The following is a 26,345-nucleotide window of genomic DNA, read 5'->3' on the forward strand; positions in this document are numbered from 1 at the left end:
GTGATTTTTAAGTTGACATTAATGGAAGTTATATTCATAGACTAGCTTTACACAACATAATGTGAAAGGTCAGCTGTCATTTTATAAATTTGCTTGCAAAAAAACTAATCTAGGGAATTTAGGAGAACATTGTTTTCTTCAGATGTTCGAATATATGGGTAATCTAATACACAATCAATATTAAGATAAGGCTTACATTAAACGCATATTGAATATTATAGAAAGGGTACATCAATAAGAAGTTGTAGTGAAATTTTAATTCTTTATCTTTCAAAAGTTTTTATATTTAATAAATGTACACATGGGCAATATTAATGTGAAATTTAAAAATCAATTAAAAACATTAATTGAGAATGGAAAAAAAAACCCTAATCTTTTTTTATTAACAGCCTCAGCAATTTGATCCTGTTTATAATTGTAGCCAATACATATGCCTTAATATGGAATGGCAGTTATACAACTGGTCTCTTAATTGCCCAAAGGAGGTGAAAATGCCTGACTGTGGTTTCCGAGGAAGGCCAGTTCAAGTGAACAGTGATATCTGCTGCCCTGAGTGGGAATGTCCTTGTAAGTTTGCATTTCTTAAGTGATGATCTTTTTTTTTTTTTTTCCAATCTGGAGGGAGTGTTACTTTTTTGAACATTTCACCTCATCAAGCCAAAGTTATTGTTTTTGAGTTTTCTTTATTGGATTTATGATTTTGGCTCAGAGTATATAACAGTATAGTATCATAGTACATATGTTGTCAGCCATAACAAGGCTAATTTAACAGATTTTTTTAAAAAGTGCAATTATTACTAAAAATGCAGATAGTTAATAGACTAAATCCACTTTCTACCATTTTTGTAGGTCGGTGTTCCATGTTGTCAGAACTGAGCATTATTACATTTGATGGAAACAATGCAGCATTATATAGCATGGCTTCTTATATCTTAGTAAGAATTCCTGGTGAAATTATAGTTGCTCATATTGAAAAATGTTCCATGAATCAGGTGGGTCATAATTAATTTTTGCAGTCATTTTGTTATAAATCTATAGCTGATGTCTATTACAACATCAAGGATTCTCATAGGAGGAGGGACCTCAAGAACTCACTGAGATACTGAGATCGGTCTTCTGATAATGTTTCAGAAACATTTCTGAAAACCTTTCATATCAATCTATTTAGAGGCATATAATATTAATCCAAATAATGTTTTAAAAAGTCAATGCATTTAAAAGTATTTTCTTTATTTTTTTCCAGAATGGAAAATCCTTAAAAAAGCTAGTGAGTATTTGCAAAGTGTTTAGTATATTCATTCTGTTTGTCACTACAATTATGTTTAACTCTGTAAAGTTTTAATTTTTTTCAAATTAAGGCTCCCTCTGGAAGAATCTCTGGACTTTGTTTTAAGAAGTTAAATGTGACAACATCCATACATAAAATAATTGTCAGTCGGTTAGCAAGAAAGGTAAGAACACAAAGTTAAAAGTTTTTATCACATTAGATGAAAATAAATTATATAAACAGTTATTTCCAATAAGAGGGAAAATTAAGCATATCAATGGAATTTAATTGTTATTATATATACTAATCATTTCATGGACAATATAAAATGTTTTTCTTAATATTATATTTTATCTCAATAATGTGCCAATTATTGCAAATATTTTCCCCTGTGAGGTTAACTGCAGGAACCATGTTAAATACGCTAGCGACCGGTGAGATAATGTGATTGACCAGTCCTCTTTTTGTCAGAGTTAATATTACGTTTCAAATCAGACAGAGTGGAAAAGATATGAAGGAGAGAGATGATAATGTTGAAAAGTATAGTAGCCAAGAACACCAGAATAAAGACTGTTAAGAACAGATGGAAGGAGTGGATTTGAAGTATTGACATAATTAAGTTTTTGGTAAAAATAAGATAGCTAAAATAAGAAAAAATATGAAAAAAAATTTAACTTTTTTGAAATAAATTGAAGAAGCACAATGCATTATAAAAAAGCAATGCATTATAAAAAAATGAAATGAGCCTTTTGCTTTTACAGGAAAAACTCTTATCCCATATGTTTGCCAAACAGGAGTGAGTTATGAACTCAGTGTTTCACTCAGTTCTAAGTCATTCTCTCTAAAATATGAAAAAAAATGTGTAAAGATTTTTCTTAATATGGCTGAGGTACTATGCACTTTCTGGAAATAATTCCACCTGTTAGCATAGGTCCATAGATTCTAGACTGAAAATAATATTAAAATGAGCCTAAAAATGTAAGAAGATATTTAAAAGGTTTAATTAAGTAAAACAAAATATATAAATAAGGTACTTTTTAAAAATGATAGCATTTGCGTATACCTTTGAGTTTGATGAGGTTGATATACTTACAGGAAGTGGGTGAGAAGTAAACACAAAGCTGGTCAGTGTCATTATTTGTAGCATTTCGGTGGAAGGACTTATTTTTGACCCCAGATGAACTCATCACTGGTCATTCACTGGTCAGGCACTGTATTCAGCTAATGATGAGTTATTTTTGAAAATCACTTAGTGAGAGTTTAACATGAAAAAACCACATAGGTCCTGATGTCAAGTAACATATACTTGTGCATGATTTGCATAATGTAATTATCTGCTGATTAGAAAGCAAGAGGAGGTACAGTGATAGAATTATGACCAAGATATCATAGAAATAAAAAGAAGAGTAACTTAATGTTTTATAGTTTATAGGCGAGTCGAACAGGTCTTTTTTGGAGGAGGTCACACTTAAGATAAATCTTAAAGAACAAGTAGAAAGAAGGAAGAGAAAGAGAAAGTATGTTTCAGCTCAAGGACAACAGTATGAACAAGATATAAAAATGAGAAATTGAATGGTTGGTGAGGCATAGCTTCGAGAAATTTCCTGCTAGTTACAGCTCATGGCTTCATGTCATTGCCATTATTTAAAGCACTATTTTTCAAAGTATAATCATTGGATTGCCTACATTAGTATCACCAAATACCTGTATAGACTGTCTATACTTATTTAGTACATGCTAAAAATACAGTCTATAATCCAATGCAAACCTGGAAAGTCGAATCACTGGGAATCTTGATCTTTAACAAGCCTGACAGATGATTGTTATGAACACTGCAGCTAAGCAAACAATGATTTAGCAGATCAAGGAAAGAATCCAGATTAAGAAAAACGTCCAGAAAATAACATTATTATCTTAAATTCATATTAGAAGGATGGTGTTATTAATATAAACATAAATTGAAGGAAACAGACATAAAAGCATACATAACATAAAACAGTTAAATTTGGAGGAAAAATAAAAGGCAATGACATTAGAACAAATACTGACTAGAGCAAGGCACAGCAAAGGAACAATAAAAGAACTTAAAGGTTCTGAGAAGTTGTGGCAGCAGTAAGAGATACTTTTTTTAAATTAAAAAACAGTTTACATTAAATCAGAATAAAGGAATAATCTGTATTCTCCTAATTTGTATATTTAAGTAAACATTTCTTAACAGTTGTATTTATGTTATTCTAGGTAGAAGTGGATTCCATTGTTGTGCCTTTGCCATTTTCAAGTCAGGAACTGTCCATAGACGATTCTGGTTCAATGTATGTAATTACTACTCCAGCTGGACTAATCATAAAGTGGTCTCATCTTACAGGAATCATAGACATTCATTTTGGCCTCCGATTTAACTTGTCATCCTACACAGAAGGACTTTGTGGTGAGCGCTGCCCTTCAAATCTTGATTTTTGTCTGTTATTATTATTATTTTTTTTCTATTCACGCTATACCATTTTGGGCCCTGTTGCCCCATTTTTCAGATTTGAGATGTGATATTAACTTTCAGTTCCCATGTAAATACTGAAGGAAGCAATGATTTTTCCATAAATGCACTAGGAAGCAGGAAATAACACTTCAATTTGGGTATTTTATGAAAATATATGCTTACTGCTATTACTACGATGCTGTTTGTGTTTCCACTAGCTCGTCTTTATTAGGCATTAATGAAGCATCAGGCATTATTTTACATATTTTAATTCACTTAATTTTAAGATCTAGTAAGTAGATAATAGTGTTATTTCAATTTATAAGCGATACAAATGAGGTGTAGAAAGTTTAAAGACTTGTGTATCTTTGTTTCCTCTTAATTTTTTTAAAAGTTTGAAATCAGAGAAAACTCGTTTAAGTCATCTTGAAAGAACACAATGTTCAGAATATTTGTCCTAGTTTTATCATGAAATGCAAGGCTTAGATATACCATTACATCTAGGTTTAATATTGTAATATATTATGCAGATATATAAAGAGTTTTAAGTCAAAGGAAACAAATTAGAAATATCTGTAGGTACATAATGAAATAAAAAGAGTACCGGCTCTGGTGTCTGCTAGAAAGTTGAACACAGGTTATTATCTTTACAGCTTTGTGCTCTTAAGAGAATGTCAGTTTCCTCATCTTTAAAAGGGGACAGTAATGTCTATTTTCAAGATTGTTTGGATTACATGTGAAAGTTAGTGTAAACACAACACATAAATACACACAGTCAATAAATGTTGGTTTAGTACAAATGTATCTATTTTTAATCTCAGTAAATCTTAATTAAACAAAAGTTTATGGATCACCTTCTGTGTGTCTGACATTACCCTTGATGCTGACAACTCAAAAATGAGTGGCTAAGTCCTTGCCCTCAACAAATTACACAAAATATCCACAGTTCCTGTTTTAAAATGTACACATTTATTGGAAACTTTTGCTAAAATGGTTTTCTTAGTTCCTCACTTGTTTATAGCATGCTAAACATAGCATAAATTTCTATGGTGACTTAAGGTTAGTATTTGGAAATAAGCATTATTGAGTATATACTTAATTTAGTATATATATGTACTAAATCAGTAGTTATTATTGAGTAATAACCAAGACTGAAAATGCATGTTTTCTCCTATAACTTATCACTGTTGAAGGGTATTATTTCTGTTTGATTTTTATGTTTTTTATCCTTCTCTACTATTAGCTCTTGCTTTCATGTAGACAGCCACTCTGCTAGTTGAATTCTTAACTAAGTGCTGCAGAGAGAGGGCCAGGATTACCTTTTTGCTAACCAGGGCTCATTCCCTAAATTCCTTGACCTCCACAATGAGAGAAGTATGCTTAATTAAAGGGAAATCTGGGTTCTGTCAGGATCACTAGGCTGGGTGCTGGCTGAAAAGCTTCTGGTGAGTAAGACTGTTATCCAGAGTCTTAAAACTGGAGTGAGAGGCTTATATTGACATCTCATTCTACACAGCACTATGAAGTCTGGAGTGGTGACTGAAGTTGCAGTGAAAACATATTTTTACTTGCAATTGCCTTTCTTTAGAAAAGTGTAGACTTAAAAAATAGTAGCTGCTTTACAATGTAGTTCACTTAATTTTTTTAAATGTTTAATTGCACGTAGTACCCTGTGTATTTACAGAAGTGAGGCATTGCAACCTTTATTCATCCTGATATATCTCCTTGGGTGTAGGGAAAAGAAAGAGAGATCGGACTGTTACCGTGTCTATATAGAAAGAAGTAGACATAAGAGACTGCATTTTGTTCTGTATTTGAGATGCTGTTAATCTGTAACCCTACCCCCAACCCTGTCCTTGCAAGAGACATGTGCTGTGGTGACTCAAGATTTAATGGATTTGGGGCTATGCAGAGTGTGCTTTGTTAAACAAGTGCCTGAAGGCAGCATGCTTGTTAAAAGTCATCACCATTCTCTTAATCTTAAGTACCCAGGGACACGTACACTGCCAAAGGTCGCAGAGACCTCTGCCTAGGAAAGCTAGGTATTGTCCAAGGTTTCTCTCCATGTGATAGTCTGATATATACCCTCGTGGGAAGGGAAAGACCTGATCGTCCCCCAGCCTGACACCCGTGAAGAGTCTGTGCTGAGGAGGACTAGTGTAAGAGGAAAGAAGGCTTCTTGGCAGTTGAGATAGAGAAAAGCATCTGTTTCCTGCCCGTCCCTGGGCAATGGAACATCTCAGGTGTAAAACCCGATTGTATGTTCTGTTTACTGAGAAAGGAGAAAACCGCCTTAGGACGAAAGGTGGGACTTGCTAGCGCAATGCTGCTCTTTATGCCCTAAAAAGCTTTATGGAGATGTTTACATATGCATATCAAGGCACAGCACTTTTCCTTAAATTTATGTCACAGAGATCTTTATTCATATGTCTTACTGCTGACCTTCTCCCTACGATGATCCTATTATCCTGCCACTTCCCTTTTTCTAAGATGGTAAAGATAATGATCAATAAATACTGAGGGAACTCAGAGACCGGTGCCGGCGTGGGTCCTCTGTATGTTGAGCACCCGTCCCCTGGGCCCACTTTTTCTTTCTCTATACTTTGTCTCTGTGTCTCATTTCTTTTCTCAAGTCTCTCATTCCACCTAACGAGAAACGCCTGGAGGTGTGGAGGGGCAGGCCACCCCTTCACTTGGGGATTAAGATTTGATGTTTGAAGAAAATCTTTATTCATATATTTTATAGCCCAGAGTCTTGGGAATTAAGAAAAATTATGTCTTAAAGTAGGATGGGATTCAGGTAAGGTATGATTATAGATCTGATCTCATTACTTTCCTGGCTCTGCACTGCATTTGATGAAGAGTAAGCTCATCCACAATTTGACTTTTCTCCAGGAAAATAGAGGCTGCAGCAGGTCAAGGCATTATAGCTATCAACAGGTCATGTTATCCCAAGGAAGGGAAATTGCCTGTGTCCTAGAATTCCCAGTTCAAGTCTTGAACTTGATCAAAGTTTTCCCTATTTGAATAAATTTATGTGCCTAGGTGACTACTACATGCTTGCTGGTTTATGCCTGGATTACCTGGAACAGTTGCTAATGCAAGGGAGTGAAGATTACCTTTAGGTCAATCAGAGCCCTCACCTGGAATGATGTCCTGCACTAGGTGATGGAGCAGTGATAGCTCCTGAAAGAAAAATATTTAATATTTTCAGGCATAGTTTTCACAGGGAAGTGGAAGCCTGGGAGCAGATCACCAAATATCCATTACTGTGGGAAGTACCTTGCCAAACTCAAAAACTAGTTACTAAGTTAGAAGACGGTGGTAGTAATGGAAGAGTATAGGAGCAGAATGAATCTCTTCTTTCTTAATCTTCTCTGATCTCTTCATGTATCTTGACTTCTAGGCTTTTGATATCTTTCTTATTGGGTTATGGCAGTTAGTTGTACACGATTTTATCAAAAAATCAGAACATAATTTAAAAAATTCTTTCGACGTAAGAGTTAAGGATACATAAACTTGGCACCTCATACAGTAAATCATTCATTCATTTAAAATCTATTATTTAACTGATTTAGTTGTGCTGCCTACACTGGTTTAAGTTTTATTTTTTCTAATTGTCACATATTCTTTCAAGGAGTTTGCAATGAAGATCCAGATGATGATCTAAGGATGCAAAATGGCACAATTATTACAAATATGGAAGACATAGGATTATTTATTGAGAGCTGGGAAATTGAGAAATCATTTGAAGTAACAATGAGAAGACCTGTTAGGAATTGTACTGAGCATGACTGCAGCCACTGCATTGAGTTATTAAATAGAAGAATTTTCATTCCATGTCATGATAAAGTAAGTTGGAAGCAACCATAAATTATACTTTCATGTTAGATATGTTGAGAGTAAAAGCCAATACGTTACTCTTCTTGCTGTGATGTTCTACTGAAAACAAAACCCCCAACCTTCTGTCAGTATGCTTTGGAATTCAGAATCACTTATTGTTTATAGGCTTACAAGCACAGGAAGGATAATTTTATTTCTTTTCTTTATGCTTTGTTAGAAATATATCTACAGCTTTCAAAAAATGAAAATTTGTCCTATGAATAAGTATCTCGAAGAGACAGAGATCAATGATGTTTGATAATCCAGTATCAAACCAATACAGTGAGGCTTTAATCAATTCCTTGTGATCCTGGCTTCTTCGGCATATGCTTGTAATAGAATCTGTCACTCACTCAATTTACTTGGTCTTTATTAGTCTCCAACTTTCTGAGTTTAAGTGATTAGTAGGCATTTTAAATAATCTATATTGTCAAAATGATCCATCATTAAAGACAAAGGACAAATACAGTATTTTGTGAATCATTTAACTAAAATTTAGTGAGCATCTAGTACATAGAAATCGCTGTGTTAGATTCCTGTGATAGAAAATGAAAAGGATGCCTAGTAGGAAGTCAAGTCTGTGAGCAGATACATTAAAATATACATTATGGAGGTATATAGGAGCCCAGGTTTAGAGAAAACTTTATGGAGTTTTAGATATTTTTTCTTTTTCTTTCCTTTTTTTTTTTTGAGATGGAGTCTCACTTTGTCACCCAGGCTGGAGTGCAGTGGCACAATCTCGGCTCACTGCAACCTCCACCTCCCAGGTTCATGCCATTCTCCTACCTCAGTCTCCCAAGAAGCTGGGATTACAGGCACATGCCACCACATCGGCTAATTTTTTGTATTTTTAGTGGAGACAGGGTTTCACTGTGTTAACCAGGATAGTCTCGATCCCCTGACGTCGTGATCTGCCCACCTCGGCCTCCCAAAGTGCTGGGATTACAGGCATGAGCGACCATGCCCAGCCCAGAGTTTTTGATCTTTGAAAGGTTTAGAAGTATGAGTTTGCCAGGAGAGAAGAGGGAGGGATGGAGTTCCAGGCAGAGATAACAATGCAATGGCCCCTCAGTATCTGTGAGAGGTTGGTTTCAGGACCCCCAGAGATATCAAAATCCTTGGACACCCAAGTCCCTTTCTAAAATATAGTATAGTATTTTCATATAGCCTGTATAATTCTCCCATATATGTTAAATCATCTCTAGATTACTTATAATACCTAATGCAAGATAAATGCTATATGAATAGTTTTTACACTGTATTGTTTTTTACATTTTTATTATTTTTTATTCTCGTATTATTTTATTTTATTCTTGCTTTTATTTTTTTCTTGTTTCTTTATTTTATTCTTGTTTTTTACTTGATTTTTTTTTGGGAGGGTTGTACTTGTCTAACCTGTATTTGAGGTTGTAATGCCACAGGCATTTGAACTGTGGGCGGAGAAGTTGATGGCCATCATGGTTTAGGCTCTGATGGCCCCAATAATTTTATTTTATCCTTGTTTTTTTACTTTCTTTTTTTGAATATTTTTGAGAGCTTCTTTGGAGGTTCTAGCAGGCGAGTGCAGCTACTCTTATACCCTTGACTGAAGGCTGGTCCTCTGTCGGGGATGGTCATCTTTTTATGTCAGGAATTTGGTGGGTTCTTGGTCTTACTGACTTCAAGAATGACGCCGCAGATCCTCGCGGTGAGTGTTACAGTTCTTAAAGGCCGTGTGTCTGGAGCTGTTCATTCTTCCCGGTGGGTTCATGGTCTCACTGACACAAGTGAAGCTGCAGACCTTCATGGTGAGTGTTACAGCTCTTAAAGGCAGCATGGACCCAAAGAGTGAGCAGCAGCAAGATTTACTGCAAAGAGCAAAAAAACAAAGTTTCCACAGTGTGGAAAGGGACCCCAGCAGGTTGCTGCTGCCTGGCTCCAGCAGCCTCCTTTTATTCCCTTACCTGGCCCCACCCACATCCTGCTCATTGGGCCATTTTACAGAGAGCTGATTGGTCCATTTTGACAGAGTGCTGATTGGTGTATTTACAAACCCTGAGCTAGACACAGAGTGCTGATTGGTGCATTTACGATCCCTTAGCTAGACATTAAAGTTCCCCAAGTCCCCATCAGACTCAGGGGCCCAGCTGGCTTCACCTAGTGGATTCTGCGCTGGGGCTGCAGGTGGAACTGCCCACAAGTCCCTAGCCGGGCCTGCACTCCTCAGCCCCTGGGTGGTTGATGGGACCCAGCACTGCAAAGCAGGGGGTGGTACTCCTTGGGGAGGGAGGCTTGGGCCTTGCGGGAGCCCACCGTGGGGGAGGTTCCAGCATGGCAGGCTGTAGGTCAGGAGCCCTGCCCCGCGGCCTGGCGGCTGAGGCCCAGCGAGAATTTGAGTGCGGCGCCCGCAGTGCTGGGGGACCTGGTGCAACCTCAGCAGCTGCTGTCCCAGGTGCTAAGCCCCTCCCTGCCCTGGGCCAGGTGGCACCAGCTGGCGCTCTGAGTGTGGCGCCCACCGAGCCTGTGCCGGTGCCGGCGGGAAAGTGCCTGCAGGAACTTGTGCTGGCCTGTAAGGCCACTCACAGCCCCGGTTCCTGCCCGTGCCTGGGACTCCACACCTGCCCGGAAACAGAGGGAGCTGGCTCCGGCCTGGGCCAGCCCAGAGAGGGGCTCCCACAGTGCAGTAGCGGGCTCAAGGGCTCCTCAAGTGCCGCCAGAGTGGACGACGAGGCCGAGGAGGTGCTGAGAGCGAGGGCGGCTAGCACATTGTCACCTCTCACTTTCAACCAAATGTGCACCTTCAGGAGGGACGTACATGGAGCAGTGAGGGAGGAAGGGTACACTTGCCTAGTAAGCCAGATCAGCCAAATCAACCCGGGCAGTCAATGGGGTGACAGATGTCGCAGCCAGATATCTCTCACGTCGGATTTTCTGAATATTTTTCATCCGTGGTTGGTTGAATCTATGGATGTGGAAACCCTGGATAAGAAGAGCTGATTGTATATGCAAGAGAAAGTATTGTTTAAAGGCCATGTGAGGAAAACATTGAAAGAGTTTGGTGCAACATCTATGAAGGGAAGAGTCAGGGAAGGAAAGCAAGGGAATTGTCAAGTCAGGAAGGAGCTCACTGTGAATGATCTTTGATGCTGCCCTGTGCATTCCCTGAGGGAAAAGACAAAAGTATGAAGTCATGGGATAAAAATGGCATGTCTTTGTGGAGCTTCAGTTTTACATGGAGATTTGGATGCAAATAAGTTTTCAATGTTCACATTTTTTAAATGCATGCACATAAACATGAAGAAATAGCAAATACTTTAAAACTCATTGCAGTGCCACTTTAGTCTGTCTTTTTAAAGCATCATGATTTTTTTAAATTGCATTTTTAACTGGGAACTTGAAAGGTTGATTATATCAGGAAACTTTCAGCTTGACTATTCAAGGCATAATGAAGCAACACAGGATACCATTTAGTCTGTGATGGCTTCCACTTTTCTCTTAAAATCCTCCAGTATACAAAAATTAGCTGGATGTGGTGGCACACATCTGTAATCCCAGTTATTCAGGAGCCTGAGGCAGGAGAATTGCTCGAACCCAGGAGGCGGAGGCTGCAGTGAGCCGAGATTGCGCCATTGCACTCCAGCCTGGATGACAAGAGCGAAACTCCATCTCAAAAAACAAAAACAAACAAAAGAAAAATCCTCCAGTGAATTTGACAGCAAAAAAAGAGACCTAAAATCCGAATATACAGGAGGAATTGGACACTAGCACAAGTGGCTAATCTAACAATTATAATAGATACCTTAATGCTTACTTAAAGTGTGGGTTTTGTTTATTGTAGAAATGTAAATGGGCACCAAGTTATGTTGTGTCTTATGTTGGAAAATCTGAATCAACAACTATATAAAACTATTCCTAGGGTAACATCTAAAAATCAGTCATGCAGAATTTAAGGATAATTATTAGAATATTTTGCTTGATTGTTTATTTTTATAAATAGCAAGTAATCTTGTCTCAAAAGATTTCTTCAGAACTAGTTTTAGAATCATGTGGAAGGTCAGGCTTGTCCACCATGATCCTCATTTAACCCAACATCACTCTCTTCACAAGGAACATTTTGCTTTTGTATTTTCATAGGCTGTTCAATGATGGGATACATTTTTATAATTTTTTTAAGTATTATAGTTTGAATATCTCTTTCAACAAAAGAAAGTTAGTTTGCCATTTTATCTGCTGCATAGGTATAAATAAATTTAACTAAAGAAGGTAGTGGCTATCTATAAAATATATATAAAATGTGTGTGTGTGTGTGTGTGTGTGTGTGTGTATATATATATATATATTTTTTTTTTTTTTTGAGGAGTCTTGCTCTGTCATCCAGGCAGTGATGTCATCCAGTGCAGTGGTGTGATCTTGGCTCACTGCAGCCTCCACCTTTCAGATTCAAGCGACTCTCCTACTGCAACCTCCTTAGTAGCTGGGATTAGAGGCATGTGCCACCACACCTGGTTAATTTTTTGTATTTTTAATAGAGGTGGAGTTTCACCACGTTGGCCAGGTTGGTCTCGAACTCCTGACCTCAAATGGTCCACCTGCTTTGGCCTCCAAAGTGTTGGGATTACAGGTGTGAGCCATCATACCTGGACATGGCTATAATATTTTTACAGTCGGAGTTGAAATTTCATTTGTCATCATGGAAAGAAAAGATAAAAAGTAAAACCTAAATAATGTAAATGGATTATTTTAACTGTAATGGTAAAGAAGAGTCACAAAATTGGCTTATTTTGCAGATTTTTTTTTTTCAAGAGTGACCAATTAAAAATACTATAAAAGAAAGTTTGAGAATAAGATAAAACAATTGACACTAGGAAGTACTAGTACTTTCAGACTCTCAAGTACTCAAAGTCTCTAGATGTGTTTCCTTGAGAAACTAAAAGAGACCTTTACAAAGCTTATGAGGATTCTATGCACAGTAGCCTGTGTCTTCAGACAATGTCTTTAGCTGCATTCTGGTCATGATGATTCAGTGATAACTCTGGCACAGTGCATACAATAGTGGAAAATGCATTTTCTTTTTACCCACATAGTTCTTGGATATTGCAAAACTGAGAAAGAGAAGACATAGTATTGCCATCATGCTGAACTTGATATTTGGCCTTGGATCTCCTCAATTCACCGCAGGTTTCTTACATGGATATTTAGGGATTGAATGCAATATCAAAGTGCCCATTAAGTCATGAGATACTCAGGGTGTATTTCTTTTTCTTTCAAAGCCTCAAGTTGTAAGATATTATTTTTATTTAAAAGACACAGACTATTAAATACCAGAATGTAAAACTTTCATGATCTCAAAAAAATACTTTAAAGAAATTTTGAGTTTATAGTGACTTCTTTGGGCTGAACTCAAATCAACCTTGAGATAAAGTTTCTCTTTCTTTACCCTTTTAAAAGTTACTTTGATTGAAGTCCTGTTGCAAGAGAAAAAAGAAAGTTAAGAACTAAAAAAAAAGGAGGGTCATGACAATTTGCTCTATAGATCTGTATGAAAGTCTGAAGATGGGCTAGGCAGGTATAGTAAGGTAGCTAATTAAAAGGTCTCTGAGTAGTTCTTATTTATTTTCTTGTTTTAACCTTTTATTGTGGTAATGTTTACATATTCACAAAAGTGGTGGGAACAGTATAAGAACTTTTTGGTGTCTGTCATATTAAAAAATCATTTAAAAATTGCCTCTTTTTTTCTGCCTATCTTCTTCACTCCTGCCACACCCCGCCCCTGTTGAATTCTTTTAAAGCAAGTCTACTTTGGGAAAATGATGATGGACTCTGCTGGTCGTGGGAAGCAAGTGAGGATAGCGGCATGTTCAGAAAAGAAAGATGGCATTTGGGAGACATTTGGGATATGGAATGGGCAGGATTTAAGGACCAATTAGATGTTAGTGCTAAGGGAGGGTGAGCATTTGTAGATGACTTCAACTTTCTAGCTTAAACAGGGTAACATATCAAGATAAAGAAATTCTTGATGACTTGTTGATACTCGGTCTGTTCCATCCAAGCTATCATCAAGTCATGTTGAGTCCACTTCCAAAATATATTCAATATCCATGCATTTCTTCCCACCACCATTTGAATCCAGACAAATATCACCTCTTGCCTGGTCCAATGACAAAGCTTTATAATTCAATATTTTTAAACAGAACGTCAGATAGTTTAATAGATGCTTCTCTTTACTTACATCTTTTTTTTTTAAATTATACTTTATATTCAGGGATACATGTGCAGAACATGCAGGTTTGTTATATAGGTATACATGTGCCATGGTGGTTTGCTGCACCCATCAACCCATCAACCCATCATCTACATTGGGTATTTCTCCTAATGCTATCCCTCCCCTAGTCTCCCACCCCCCGACAAAGGGTATGTGATGTTCCCCTCCCTGTGTCCACATGTTCTTATTGTTTAACTCCTACTTATGAGTGAGAACATGCGATGTTTGGTTTTCTGTTCCTGTGTTAGTTTGCTGAGAATGATGGTTTCCAGCTTTATCCATGTCCCTGCAAAGGACATGAACTCATCCTTTTTTATGGCTGCATAATATTCCATGGTGTATATGTGCCACATTTTCTTTATCCAGTCTATTATTGATGGGCATTTGAGTTGGTTCCAAGTCTTTGCTATTATGAACAGTGCTGCAATAAACATAAGTAGAATGATTTATAATCCTTTAGGTAGATACCCAGTAATGGGATTGCTGGGTCAAATGGTATTTCTGGTTCTAGATCCTTGAGGAATTGCCACACTGTCTTCCACAATGGTTGAACTAATTTACACTCCCACCAACAGTGTAAACGCATTCCTATTTCTCCACACCCTCTCCAGCATCTGCTGTTCCTGACTTTTTAATGATAGCCATTCTAACTGGTGTGAGATGGTATCTCATTGTGGTTTTGTTTTACATTTCTCTAACGACCAGTGATGCAGAACTTTTTTTCACATGTTCGTTGGCCACATAAATGTCTTCTTTTGAGAAGTGTCTGTTCCTATCCTTTACCCACTTTTTGATGGGGTTGTTTTTTCCTCATAAGTTTGTTGTAGCTATTTGTAGAGTCTGGATATTAGCCCTTTTTCAGATGGATAGATTGCTAAAATTTTCTGCCATTCTGTGGGGTGCCTGTTCACGCTGATGATAGTATCTTTTTCTGTGCAGAAGCTGTTTAGTTTAATTAGATCCCATTTGTCAACTTTGGCTTTTGTTTCCATTGTTTTTGGTGTTTTAGTCATGAAGTCTTTGCCCATGAGTATCCTGAATGATATTGCCTAGGTTTTCCTCTAGGGTTTTTATGGTTTTAGATCTTACATTTACGTCTTTAATCTATCTTGAGTTAATTTTTGTATAAGGTGTAAGGAAGGGATCCAGTTTCAGTTTTCTGCATATGGCTAGACAGTTTTCCCAACACCATATATTAAATAGGGAATCATTTCCCCATTACTTGTTTTTGTCAGGTTTGTGAAAGATCAGATAGTTGCAGATGTGTGGCATTATTCCTGAGTCCTCTGTTCTGTTCCATTGGTCTATGTATCTGTTTTGGTACTAGTACCATGCTGTTTAGGTTACTGTAGCCTTTTCTACCACTGAGCTTCATCCTCGTTTGCAAATCTCTACAAAGCAGGCAGAATAATATCTTAAAATTATAAACAGAATGTGTGATTTCTCTACCTAAAATCCTTCACTGTATTTCACTTAGACTACATTCTAAAGTTCTTACCAGGGCTGTCAATGTCCTCTATGATCTGGCCCACCTACTTCTCCAGCCACATCCTGTGCTATGCTCCTCTTGTTTGCTAAGCTCCAACATTGTTGCCTCCTCTCAGCTTTCTTCATATTCCAAGAGTTATTTTTTTCTGTCAAAAGGCTATACTTCTTGTTGTTTCCCCAGCTGGAATACTTTTTTCTTTCAATCCTTTCTAGCATGGTGGCTTCTCTTCATCTTACTCAAAGGCTTTGTTTTTGTAGTTGTTGAGATCCACAAGCAGAGAACAGGTCTGTTTCATTTACCTTTATTCTTATGCATAGTACAGTGTCTGATATGTAGTTAGGTACCCAATAAATGATGTAAGTGTTCATCAGTTAATAAATAAGTAGAGGATACAGAAGAATCAGCTTTTGTGGGCTAAGTAGAGAAGGGATTTTTTTGTTTTTTAAATTTCGGATAAATTAAGTCATGTACATCATCAGAGTGAAAACATTGAGCAGAAACTCTGGCGCATAATTCGGGAGCTCAGAGGAGGTAAGTAGAGGCCAGAGATCAGGTCGGAAGAGTTATTAGTATATGGATTTTAAGAATAATGATAATTTATGATGTGTCAGGGTTTTTTTCTGTACATTTTCCATATATTAGTTCATTTAATTTTCACAGCAATCTTAAGTAGTAGTAGTTGTTACTATTAACTCTACTTCACATATGAAGAAACCAAGATAAAGAAGATTTAAATGCCCCAAATGGTGTTAGAAACCATGAGAATGGATGAGCTTGGGGAGAGCATTTTCAGTGACAGAACATGACCATTGAGGATGGGATCTACTAAAACAGAATGAGAGGCAGGTAGAAGAAACAATGACCAAATAGATGGAAAGGCAACGGAGCGTGGTACCTTTGAAGTTCAAGGAGAGAACATTTTAAGCAAGTGGATGTGCTAATGGCAATATAGGTTTCTGAGAGGTCAGGGAGGGTTTAGAATATCAGTTTCATTTCATTTGATTAAAAGGAGGCGATTAGTGACTAAAGCAAGTATTGTGTGTAAAGTAAGGTGGTTGGAAACTGAGAAGATTTCACAAAGGACATTGAAAAGAAAGTCGATTCTTAGGGTTTTTTTCTGCATCTTTAAAAATATCTAATTTTATTTTTATATTGACAGATAAAATTGTATGTGTTTACTGTGTACAACATGATGTTTTGAAGTGTATATACATTGTGGAATGATGAAATCTAGCCAATTAACAAATGCATTACCTTATGTGATTTTCACTTTTGTGATGATAACACTTTACATCCACTCTCAGCATTTTTCAATAATATAATATATTATTATAGTCAACATGTTGTACGATAGATCTCTTGGACTTCTGCCCATCTAACTGAAATTCTGTACCCTTTAACAACATCTTCCCAAGCGCTTCAATCCCTGGTAACTATAATTCCTTGCTCAATTCTATATGATCAACTTTTTTAGTTTTCACATATGAGTGAGATCATGTGGTATTTGTCTTCCTGTGCCTGGCTTATTTCACTTAACATCATGTTCTCTGGGTTCATTCATGTTGTCACAAATGACAGGATTTCATTCTTTTTAAAGGACAAATAATGTACCACTGTGTATATTTACCAAATTTTCTTTCTTCATTCATCCATTGGCAGACCTGTAGGTTGATTCTGTATTTTGGCTATTGTGAATAATGCTGCAGTAAACATGGATGTGCAGACATCTCTGTGACATACTGATTTCATTTCCTTTGGATATGTACCTAGTAGTAGGGTAGCTCGATTATGTAATATTACTATCTTTAATTTTTTGAGAAACCTCCATATTGTCTTCCACGATGGCTGTACTAATTTATATTCCCACCAACAGTGTGCAAGGGTTACCTTTTCCCTACACCCTCGCCAATGATCATTATTTTTATTGGATACTTTGGCCTGTATCAGAATTTGGCATCTGAATTTAGATACTTAGTATGTGCCTACTGAATAATGTGTTGAGAGAAAAGTGGAATAAATATTGTCACATGCTACATTATTTATATTTCAGGTATCTCTAGATCAAAATGGAACCTATTCTATAGGAACAAATGAGTCTCTAATTAAATTGAGGTGTGCCAAATTTTACAAATCATGTAACCAACATTGAATATTAATAAAAGTTTTGAGAAACATTTGTAACTTTATTTAATAATCAATACTGTATGCCATTATAGAATGCTTTGTGAGCTTACGACTTAATCTATACTCCTTCAAACTCTTATTCAGTATATAGAAAGGGCAATCGTAGCCCACAGTGGATATTAGAAATAAATTTTTGCTTGGCTCCACATACTGTTTTCTTTCCCACCTTTATAAGAAAGATGTGTGTAGATTAGTGCACATGGTATTTATCTTATTTAAATGTGTTTAGAGTGATGTTTAATATTAAGAATTTTTGAAAAAAGTAAGGTCTATGATGAAGTATAATGAATATTAACTTGCTACCCTTTGATTCTCCGAATAATCTTAGTCTAGCTTAGGGCTTTCAGAGAAATAAAACAATATAACTTATTTCAAAGCAAAATGTTTCTCTAGGTTTCACCGAAAGACTTTTGTGAAAAGATGTGGATCAATTATACCTATTTTTGGAACTATGAATGTGATGCACTTTCTGCATATGTGGCTCTGTGCAACAAGTTTGATATCTGTATTCAGTGGAGAAAACCTGATTACTGCTGTAAGTAACTGTTAACTGAATAATATTTTTTAATCATAAATAAGTATCACTTTTGCAATCACTTCTTTCCTTCTTTTTCTTCATCACGAACGAATTTAGTAAGCATAAAATGCACAGAAGAAGCTATCACAAACACAAGTTGCATCACTCAATTTCAGAAATAAAACAATCACACATGAAGCTCCCTATGTGCCTTCTCCAGCCCTTCCCTCTCTCTTTTCCCTGAGAGGTAATCACTATTCAAGAGGGGCATTGCTGATTCATTGGGAATGAGTGTCATCCCCAATTTCACTAGACAGTGTCAAATGGTTCTCCACTGAGATTGTACCAATTTATAACCCCACCAGCTGAGCATTCAATTTTTAATAGTATGACTTTTTACAATCATTGACAATCCACAAGGCTTTTCTAAAACATCATGTATAAACTGCTCAGCAATAGTAATTTCTTTTGACAGTGAAGGATCAAACCTAAACATAACAGCATTTTTCTTTTTTATGATTTGGTTGAGTTTTATATACTGAAAGTGTATTTCAGTTATAATTCTAAGTAGACTGTTATCTCTTCTTACTACACAGAGCAATAATTTCATAATAGTTGATTGTATATTTATGCTAACCAGACTTGTGCTGCCTGTTGGTGATATTTATTTGTTATACATCTGATAAGCGTTTCCCACCATAACAGCTAGTACTAGTAGACCCTTGGAAAATGCTTAAAAATTACAAAAAATGCAAAAAGGAAACACATTGGTGCCTTTGTTTCTGATGTGTGGTTACAGAGTAAATGAAAAATGGACTTTGAAGAGACTAAAATTTGCAAAATATATTTTCTGTAAGAAATCTAACATTTCTTTCTTTTACTAGAATTTAAATAGATTACTTTCATCATTAGCAAATTTTGTCTCCTATTCTTCAAAGCCCTGAGTTGCCCAGAGGGGAAGGAATATCAACCCTGTGTGCGACCTTGTGAAGCAAGAACATGCCTGAACCAATGGTTCTATGGACACTCTTCCTGTTTGAACTTAAGAGAAGACTGTGTGTGCAAAGATGGAACTATTCTTCACAGGCCACATTCAACCCAGTGCATTCCAGAGAAAGAGTGTGGTAAGACACGAAGTACAAAATGACTTTTCAGGGATCCGGCAAACAGACAAAAACGTTTTTTAGATATTGCAGAGATATGCTAACAAAGATTTATCAAAGACAGCTTGAATGTTGGAAAGGAAATGAGTTTGTTTGTAGTTTAATTTTAACATGATTTCAAGAGAAGTTAATTGTTATAAAAGCTTCAGTGGTAATGTGTTTTAATCTTTACATCTGCCTATAGTAACTGAGAAAAAGCATGGGAAATCAAGAATTAAGAGTGTGGATTATGGACTGAACTCAAATTCAAGTTAATTCATATATTAGTGGTTCACTTTTACTCCTATGAGTCTCAGGTTATGCATCCGGAAAAGTGAGGAAAATGATAGTACTTATAAGGTTAGTGTGGGGCTATGTAATTTAGTAAAAAGCAGTTTGCATTTAACATGGTGCCTTGAGAAAATTAGCATGTAAGAAATGGCAGATGGTACTATTATCTGGGTGCTATGATTTGGATGTGGTTTGTCCCCACCAAAACTCATGTTGAGGTTTGATCCCCAGTGTGGCAGTGCTGGGAGATGTGGCCTAGTGGGAGGTGTCTGGATCATGGGGGCACTGCCCTCATCAATAGATTAATGCCTTCTCAAAGTTGTGAGTGATTTATTGCTCTTGTGAGACTAGATTAGTTCTAGCAGAAATGGAATCTTTCCCTCAGGTACAGATTGTTATAAAGGGAGTTTCCTCCTCACGTTTGATTCATCTTCACATCTGTCCACCTCTCCTTTGACCTTCTGCCATAGTACAAGGCAGGAGAAAAACCCTCACCTGAAGTTAAGTAGATGCTGGCGCCATGCACCTTGAACTTCCCAGCCGGCAGAAGTGTGACTAAATGAATCTTTTTTCTTTATAAACTACCCATTTTCAGGTGTTCTCTTAGAGCAACACAAAATGGACTAAGATACTGGAGGAACATATTTAGTATTTCTAATTTGATTTTCAAACAATGTTATTTTGATGCATTGTCTCCATGGTGGTGGCGGATGAAAAAGTGCAAAATTGAGATGATTGTAGCACAGGAATTGTCAGTCATAGGCCTCTTCATTATGGTCATAAGAAAATGAATTGACTAATAATTAAAGAAAAAGGCAAGGAGGAGTGAAATGCATATATAGTTTCAGAAATAAGCTAGTGTTTGCCATTATAGAAAGTATCTGTGGAAGACTTTGAGGGTGTACAGGTGTGCTTATATTTATTGTTTAGAGATCTATGAGATTTGGTTTGATAGTAAATAGGATAAGAGTTCACTAAAGGCTGGGGATGTGGTTGGTAACTACATTTATCATTATTATTCCTCAAAAGAACTACTAGATGGTCATATTTATCATAAAACTTTTACTTAAAGATAATAGTCACTAAATAATATTTTGCCTGATTGCCTACTTTTTACTTTTAGATTTTAAAGCAGAAATATTTTGAATTTTCATATGATATAAATGTTATATGAGGTAGGGGCTACCTTGCTTTCTAATCCCACTCATTTTTAACAGGTACTATTTTCAAACTAATTTAAATTTATATTATTGAATTTGTTTAGGTTAAATAATGTTAACAGGACTTAAAATGTGTCAAAAACAATAGAACATTTCATTTATAGAAGAAGACATGCAGATTTATAGATGGTTGTAAAAGGAAAGAAATTTTTTCTTTCTCTCTCTCTTTCTTTCTTTCTTTCTTTCTTTCTTTCTTTCTTTCTTTCTTTCTTTCCTTCTTTCTTTCTTTCTCTTTCTTTCTTTTTCTTTTGTGGCAGGGTCTAAACTGTTGCACAGGCTTAAGTACAGTGGTCATAGCTCACTGAGACTCAAACTCCAGGCCTCCAGTGATCCTCCCACCTTAGCTTTCTGAGTAGGCATGTCACTACACTTGGCTAATTATTTTTCTTTTTGGTAGAGACAAGGTCTTGCTCTGTTGCCCAGGCTGGTCTCAAACTCCTGGCCTGAAGCAATCCTCCCTCCTCAGCCTCCCAAAGTGCTGGGATTATGGGTATGAGCCACTGCATCTGACCAGGAAAAAAATACTTTCTGTGGACTAAGTATAAACTTCCATTAAAGAAAAGTGTAAGTTAGTGGGTGATGAAAGAGAAATCTGAGAAAAATAATAGACTTATGACATATCATCTATGTCACTGGGCCATGTCACAGTCTGAAACCAAAACATGGTGGCATGATTTACTTTAGTGCCCAGGTTATGAGTGTTATAATACTGTTGATCTTTTTAAGCATGCACTGATAGTGAAGACCAACCTCGCACTGCTGGGGAGATTTGGAATGGGGGCATTGATGAATGCGCTCTATACAAATGTTTGGAGAATGGAAGTATTATTCCTATAGAACCTGACTGTGATGAAGAGCCCACGCCAGTTTGTGAACGTGAAGCTGAAGTTGTGATGGGCATCATTGATAAATGGACCTGCTGTTCAAAGGAAGTTTGTGGTATGTATGAAGAAGCCTTATACTCAATTGATTCCACAAAATATGTTGATACTCTTTGTGAAAAAGCAGAGCAGAGCATATATAATGCTTTGTATTTAAAAAATGTGGCATAAATGCCATTTTCTCAAAGCAAGTTTTGTTTCGTTACAATTTTGTTGAATACACATGAAAAACTGTGGCTATTCACAGTTAATAACACTCAACAAAACATGAGAAGAGAAAAGAACTGGGAATCTTTGATTTATGAATCAAGAGTGAAAGGCAATAATAGAAAAACCTCAAAGCTGCTGCATTTTCATATATGCCCATTTTGTTAGCTGAATGGGTTAACTGCAGTGTAAAAACATGCATAATGAGAGTCGTTTCCCCTCTTTGAGTTTCCTGCTTTGAGTTGGCAGTCATTTCCCTGCTTTGAGTTGGCAGATTTCAGTTGTGTTCACTAATATTTTAACAGTTTTTCTTATTTATAGGATGTGACACGACTTTGTGTGAAACTACCATCCCAACATGTACAGATAGTCAAAAATTGATTGTTGGCCACAGTCCTCTTTCTTGCTGTCCACAGTACAAATGTGGTAAGTAATCAATATAGAAAATTAAGAGTGAGGTTCATTGTTTATTCAGAACAGTGGATTAGATTCTCATTCTTTGTGTCTCCAAGACAATGATTTATTATAAAAGATTGTGGAGTTGTCTTGCTAATGTTTTAAACCTGGTATGTATCTTTCATATATATGTGTATATATATGATTAAGAACTTTAAAATAAGTTATTTATTACTAAATTCAAAGAGAGGTAAACACTATGTCATTTATTTTATCATCTCATGCTATACACATTTTCTAATATAATTGTGTTTCTGCAGAATGTGACCCATTGAAATGCCCCAGTATTTCAACACCAGAATGCAGAGAAGACCAATTCATGATCCAAGTTCAACAGGAAGAACCTTGTTGTTTTTCCCCTCTTTGTGGTGAGTATTCTAGAGATAATTTCTTAGAAGAAGAGAAAGGATCTAGGAAAAAATCTCTAATTTGATGTGAATTTTATGAGACTGTTGGTAAGCAATATTCTGATGTTATAAGAATTCAACTGAATGAGAACTGTTGTAAAGAAAGTATGACATTTTGAATGACTAGACAATCATAACAAATACCTTCCCCCATCAACAAAAACTATATACCTCAGTCCAAATATGACCAAGATTTTTAAATCAAGCTTTTTAAATAATAAGGCCAATACTTAAGTTTTTCGAAGAAAAATTTAGCACTGGCTTTCCTCGAAGAACCAACTTGAATAATGAGCTCTGCTAAGACTGTATAAGATGTCTTTAAAACTTCATGTCCTGCATATCATGTTTGAGGTATGATGATCTCAAAAAAGAATGGCAGAAACAAAGGGTGACTGGAAAATGGCTGGAGCTAAATGTTCTGCCTGGTGAACTGAACATTGAAATATAAAGAATTCTCTAATTTTTAAAAAATGAATCATTATATCCATGATTCCTTGGTGATTAATGTAGGTTTCAGAAGTAATCAAAACAATTTATTAGCACCAGTTAAGATTCATTGGCTGCGAGTGGTAAAACTGATTGATTCTGGCTAGCTTTAGCACAACCTGTTATTGGAAGAATCTGGGGAAGTAGGATCAAAATTAAGCAGAACAGTCAAGCCCTTGGAAGGAGAGAAACCAGCTGCTCTAGGTAGAGGTCACTAATGATTGAGCCAACTGTATTTTTTTCTTCACTTGATGTGTCTCTATATATGACTCAAATTCCATCGAAAGGGATTCTGATTACTCCTATGTGGGTTGTTTCTACAGAGTGGCCCGGTGATGTGAGGCACCTTTGAAGATAGTCACTCAAAAATATGTGGGTGGTGCATTTCCTCAAGGTCATTCAGAGAGTAGTTACCAAAGTTGGGAGGGCATGCTGAAATAGCCCAAAAGAACAAATGCCTACTACATTTCATCCCTAAATGAGAGTAATCAATGGTAGTAAATTAAGAAAACATAAATATAATAAATAAACAAGTGACATTTTGATTTTGTTTTTATTATTATTTTTTTTTGAGACGGAGTCTCGCTCTGTCACCCAGGCTGGAGTGCAGTGGCCAGATCTCAGCTCACTGCAAGCTCCGCCTCCCGGGTTCACACCATTCTCCTGCCTCAGCCTCCCAAGTAGCTGGGACTACAGGCGCCCGCCACCTCGCCGGGCTAGTTTTTTTTGTACTTTTTAGTAGAGACGGGGTTTCACCGTATTAACCAGGATGGTCTTGATCTCCTGACCTCGTGATCCGCCCATCTCGGCCTCCCAAAGTGCTGGGATTACAGGCTTGAGCCACCGCGCCCGGCCGACATTTTGATTTTAATGAGAACAAATTACCTAGGAAATCTGAATGCTCTACCTTTCTGGTAAGATGGTGTTCTATATGTCACTGTGCTTGGAAAGCATAATGCAATATACTCAGACAGTATTATTGTTTTTATGACCAAATAAGGAGATATACCTTACATTTCTTTTACTATTTTCTTAAACAAAATTGATTTATGTATGGTAATTTAAGCTCATATTATAATTCATGGTTTTTAGCTCAGCTGTGACTTTTGGTTTTTTGTTTCACCTTAGTTTGTGAATCTTGCACCAAACCTGTTCCACTGTGTCATGATGGGGAATTTCTCACAGTAGATCTTAATAGCACACACTTCTGTTGTCCTCAGTATTACTGTGGTAAGTGTATATTAACTATTTAAAAATATTTAGATGTGTCCAATGTTTAAGAAGCCCAGTGCATCTTAGTTGGCTGTTACATCAGACCCTTTTTCAAAGTTTTTCACTTGATGAGCTATCCTAGCACCAGTACTCTTTTTGTACCTGTTTATATGTCAGTTGTTTTATCTTCAACAACAACACGTGGCAATCTGGTGGTGGGAGAGGTAGCACTTGGGAAATATGAATCCTTGCATTATTGGTTATGGCAGTGAACTAAATGGTAGGTAACAAGAAATGGCAACTCTATAAAATCCATCTTTACCCATGTAATTTTTCTTTTTAGTCTGTGAGCCAAACCTTTGTCCTATGCCATTACTCAACTGTGCAGAAGATATGAATCTTGTGAAAGAAAATGTATCTGGTCAATGTTGCCCAACATGGCATTGTGGTAACTAATTTTCGTATTTTAAGTTTTCATTATAATAAGTTAATTATTTTGATCAATGTAAATATGTTGATTTTTGCCTTTTAGAATGTAACTGTGAAAACCTTGTTATGCCAACTTGTGAAGTGGTAAGAACACATATTTTGATTGACTTGTCATATTTATTTAAATCTGTTTATTTTTCCTTTGTTTCTCTCATTTCTAAATTCTTCTCAGAGTTAAAATTATCCACATTAAATTGTACTGAAGTAGATTAAAATAATGTACTCTGATATTAAGAAATAGTAAAATAAGTTACATTTTACTTGAGATAGGAAAGTACAATATATTATTTTTTTAACTGCTGATAGAATCTGCTAGTCTTGTATCTACTTAAGTTCACTGGTATTAAAATGAAGCAAAATATTGAAAAAAAATTATCGAGTGGTGTCTCTAATGATTCTTTAAGAAAGTGCGCTAATAATGCCTCTGTTGTAGAGAAGGGGATATAAACATGGAACTGCCTGTTTCTTCTTAAGCATTATCTGCGAATGTGCAAACCTTATAGAAATTTCAAATATTTAATTTTTAGAAATAGCAAGGATAACTCTGGTATTACTTATTTAATCCTTAAACGTATCCCATAGTGCTTTACAAGTCTTTGTTTTCTTTAACTATTTATCTGCATGATACACTGATAAGGCTTGAGAAAGGTAATATATTCCTGGCCTTATTTATTAGAGAAGACACGCTTTATTTCACAAAGACAGTTTACTTTTCTTTCCCTTCTCAAACAATGTGTACACTTAGAGAATTCATTCAGAATCTCCAGTTCAAAGCTCTATTATGAAGAAGGAATGAGGTACTTTTTAAAATAACAGAACCCCTCCTAGGATGCCACGGTTTTATTTAAAAAGCATTAATCCAACATTTGCTTTAGTGATGCTCTCATCTATAGTTTACAGAGAATGTTTAACTTTACAAATAACTTTCATAATAATTCTCTCATTTGATTATTTTGTGTGTACACTGTATATACATCTACACGAGAGTAGAATTATAATGCCATGTATTTCTCTAGTCCTTCACAGTTACATAACGTATTCAGTATACTATCTTACTGAATCTTTACCAAGTCAGTACTTTAGCTCATTTTATAAGTGAGAGAGATGAAATCCAAGGGAATAAATTATTGACTGAGATTTTCAGGATTCTAACCAAGGATTGCTTTTTGTGTGTGTGTGTTTGTGTATTCCCTATTCTTTCTACTCTGCCTTAACTCTTTATTTCCCTTAGAAAATGTAGCCAAGGCACAATTTGAAACAAGAATGAAAGAGAATGTGAGACTGCCTTGTTCTACCTTTCTCTTGCTGTGGCTCACTTCTCTCATTTGGAATATAAAAATAATAATACCTTATAGGCAATAAGCAAAATAATTTAAATGCTTAGTGTCTGACATATAGGAAGGGCTCAATCAGTATTAGTTACAAGTATTAGTTTTTTTGACACATTAAAACTTCAATTTCTTAATTTTTTTTTCCCCTGTACAAGTCTGACCTAGCCCTT

General features: G+C 36.3%; 1 protein-coding gene across 1 annotated transcript in view; it reads left to right on the top strand.

Annotated features, from left to right (window-relative positions):
* The window catches only part of OTOGL (otogelin like), a 166,409-nt gene that overhangs the window by 121,572 nt on the left and 18,492 nt on the right, over positions 1 to 26,345 (top strand). Inside the window, exons 38-51 of the mRNA XM_021922642.2 lie at positions 390 to 567; positions 850 to 992; positions 1,244 to 1,267; positions 1,359 to 1,451; positions 3,506 to 3,695; positions 7,378 to 7,592; positions 17,930 to 18,071; positions 18,992 to 19,177; positions 21,433 to 21,645; positions 22,116 to 22,220; positions 22,511 to 22,618; positions 24,272 to 24,373; positions 24,699 to 24,803; positions 24,888 to 24,928. Coding sequence (XP_021778334.2) covers positions 390 to 567; positions 850 to 992; positions 1,244 to 1,267; positions 1,359 to 1,451; positions 3,506 to 3,695; positions 7,378 to 7,592; positions 17,930 to 18,071; positions 18,992 to 19,177; positions 21,433 to 21,645; positions 22,116 to 22,220; positions 22,511 to 22,618; positions 24,272 to 24,373; positions 24,699 to 24,803; positions 24,888 to 24,928 — 1,845 coding nt within the window. The remainder of the gene's footprint in view (positions 1 to 389; positions 568 to 849; positions 993 to 1,243; positions 1,268 to 1,358; positions 1,452 to 3,505; positions 3,696 to 7,377; positions 7,593 to 17,929; positions 18,072 to 18,991; positions 19,178 to 21,432; positions 21,646 to 22,115; positions 22,221 to 22,510; positions 22,619 to 24,271; positions 24,374 to 24,698; positions 24,804 to 24,887; positions 24,929 to 26,345) is intronic.

Source organism: Papio anubis, chromosome 9 (assembly GCF_008728515.1).
Source record: "Papio anubis isolate 15944 chromosome 9, Panubis1.0, whole genome shotgun sequence".
NCBI classification, from domain to species: domain Eukaryota; kingdom Metazoa; phylum Chordata; class Mammalia; order Primates; family Cercopithecidae; genus Papio; species Papio anubis.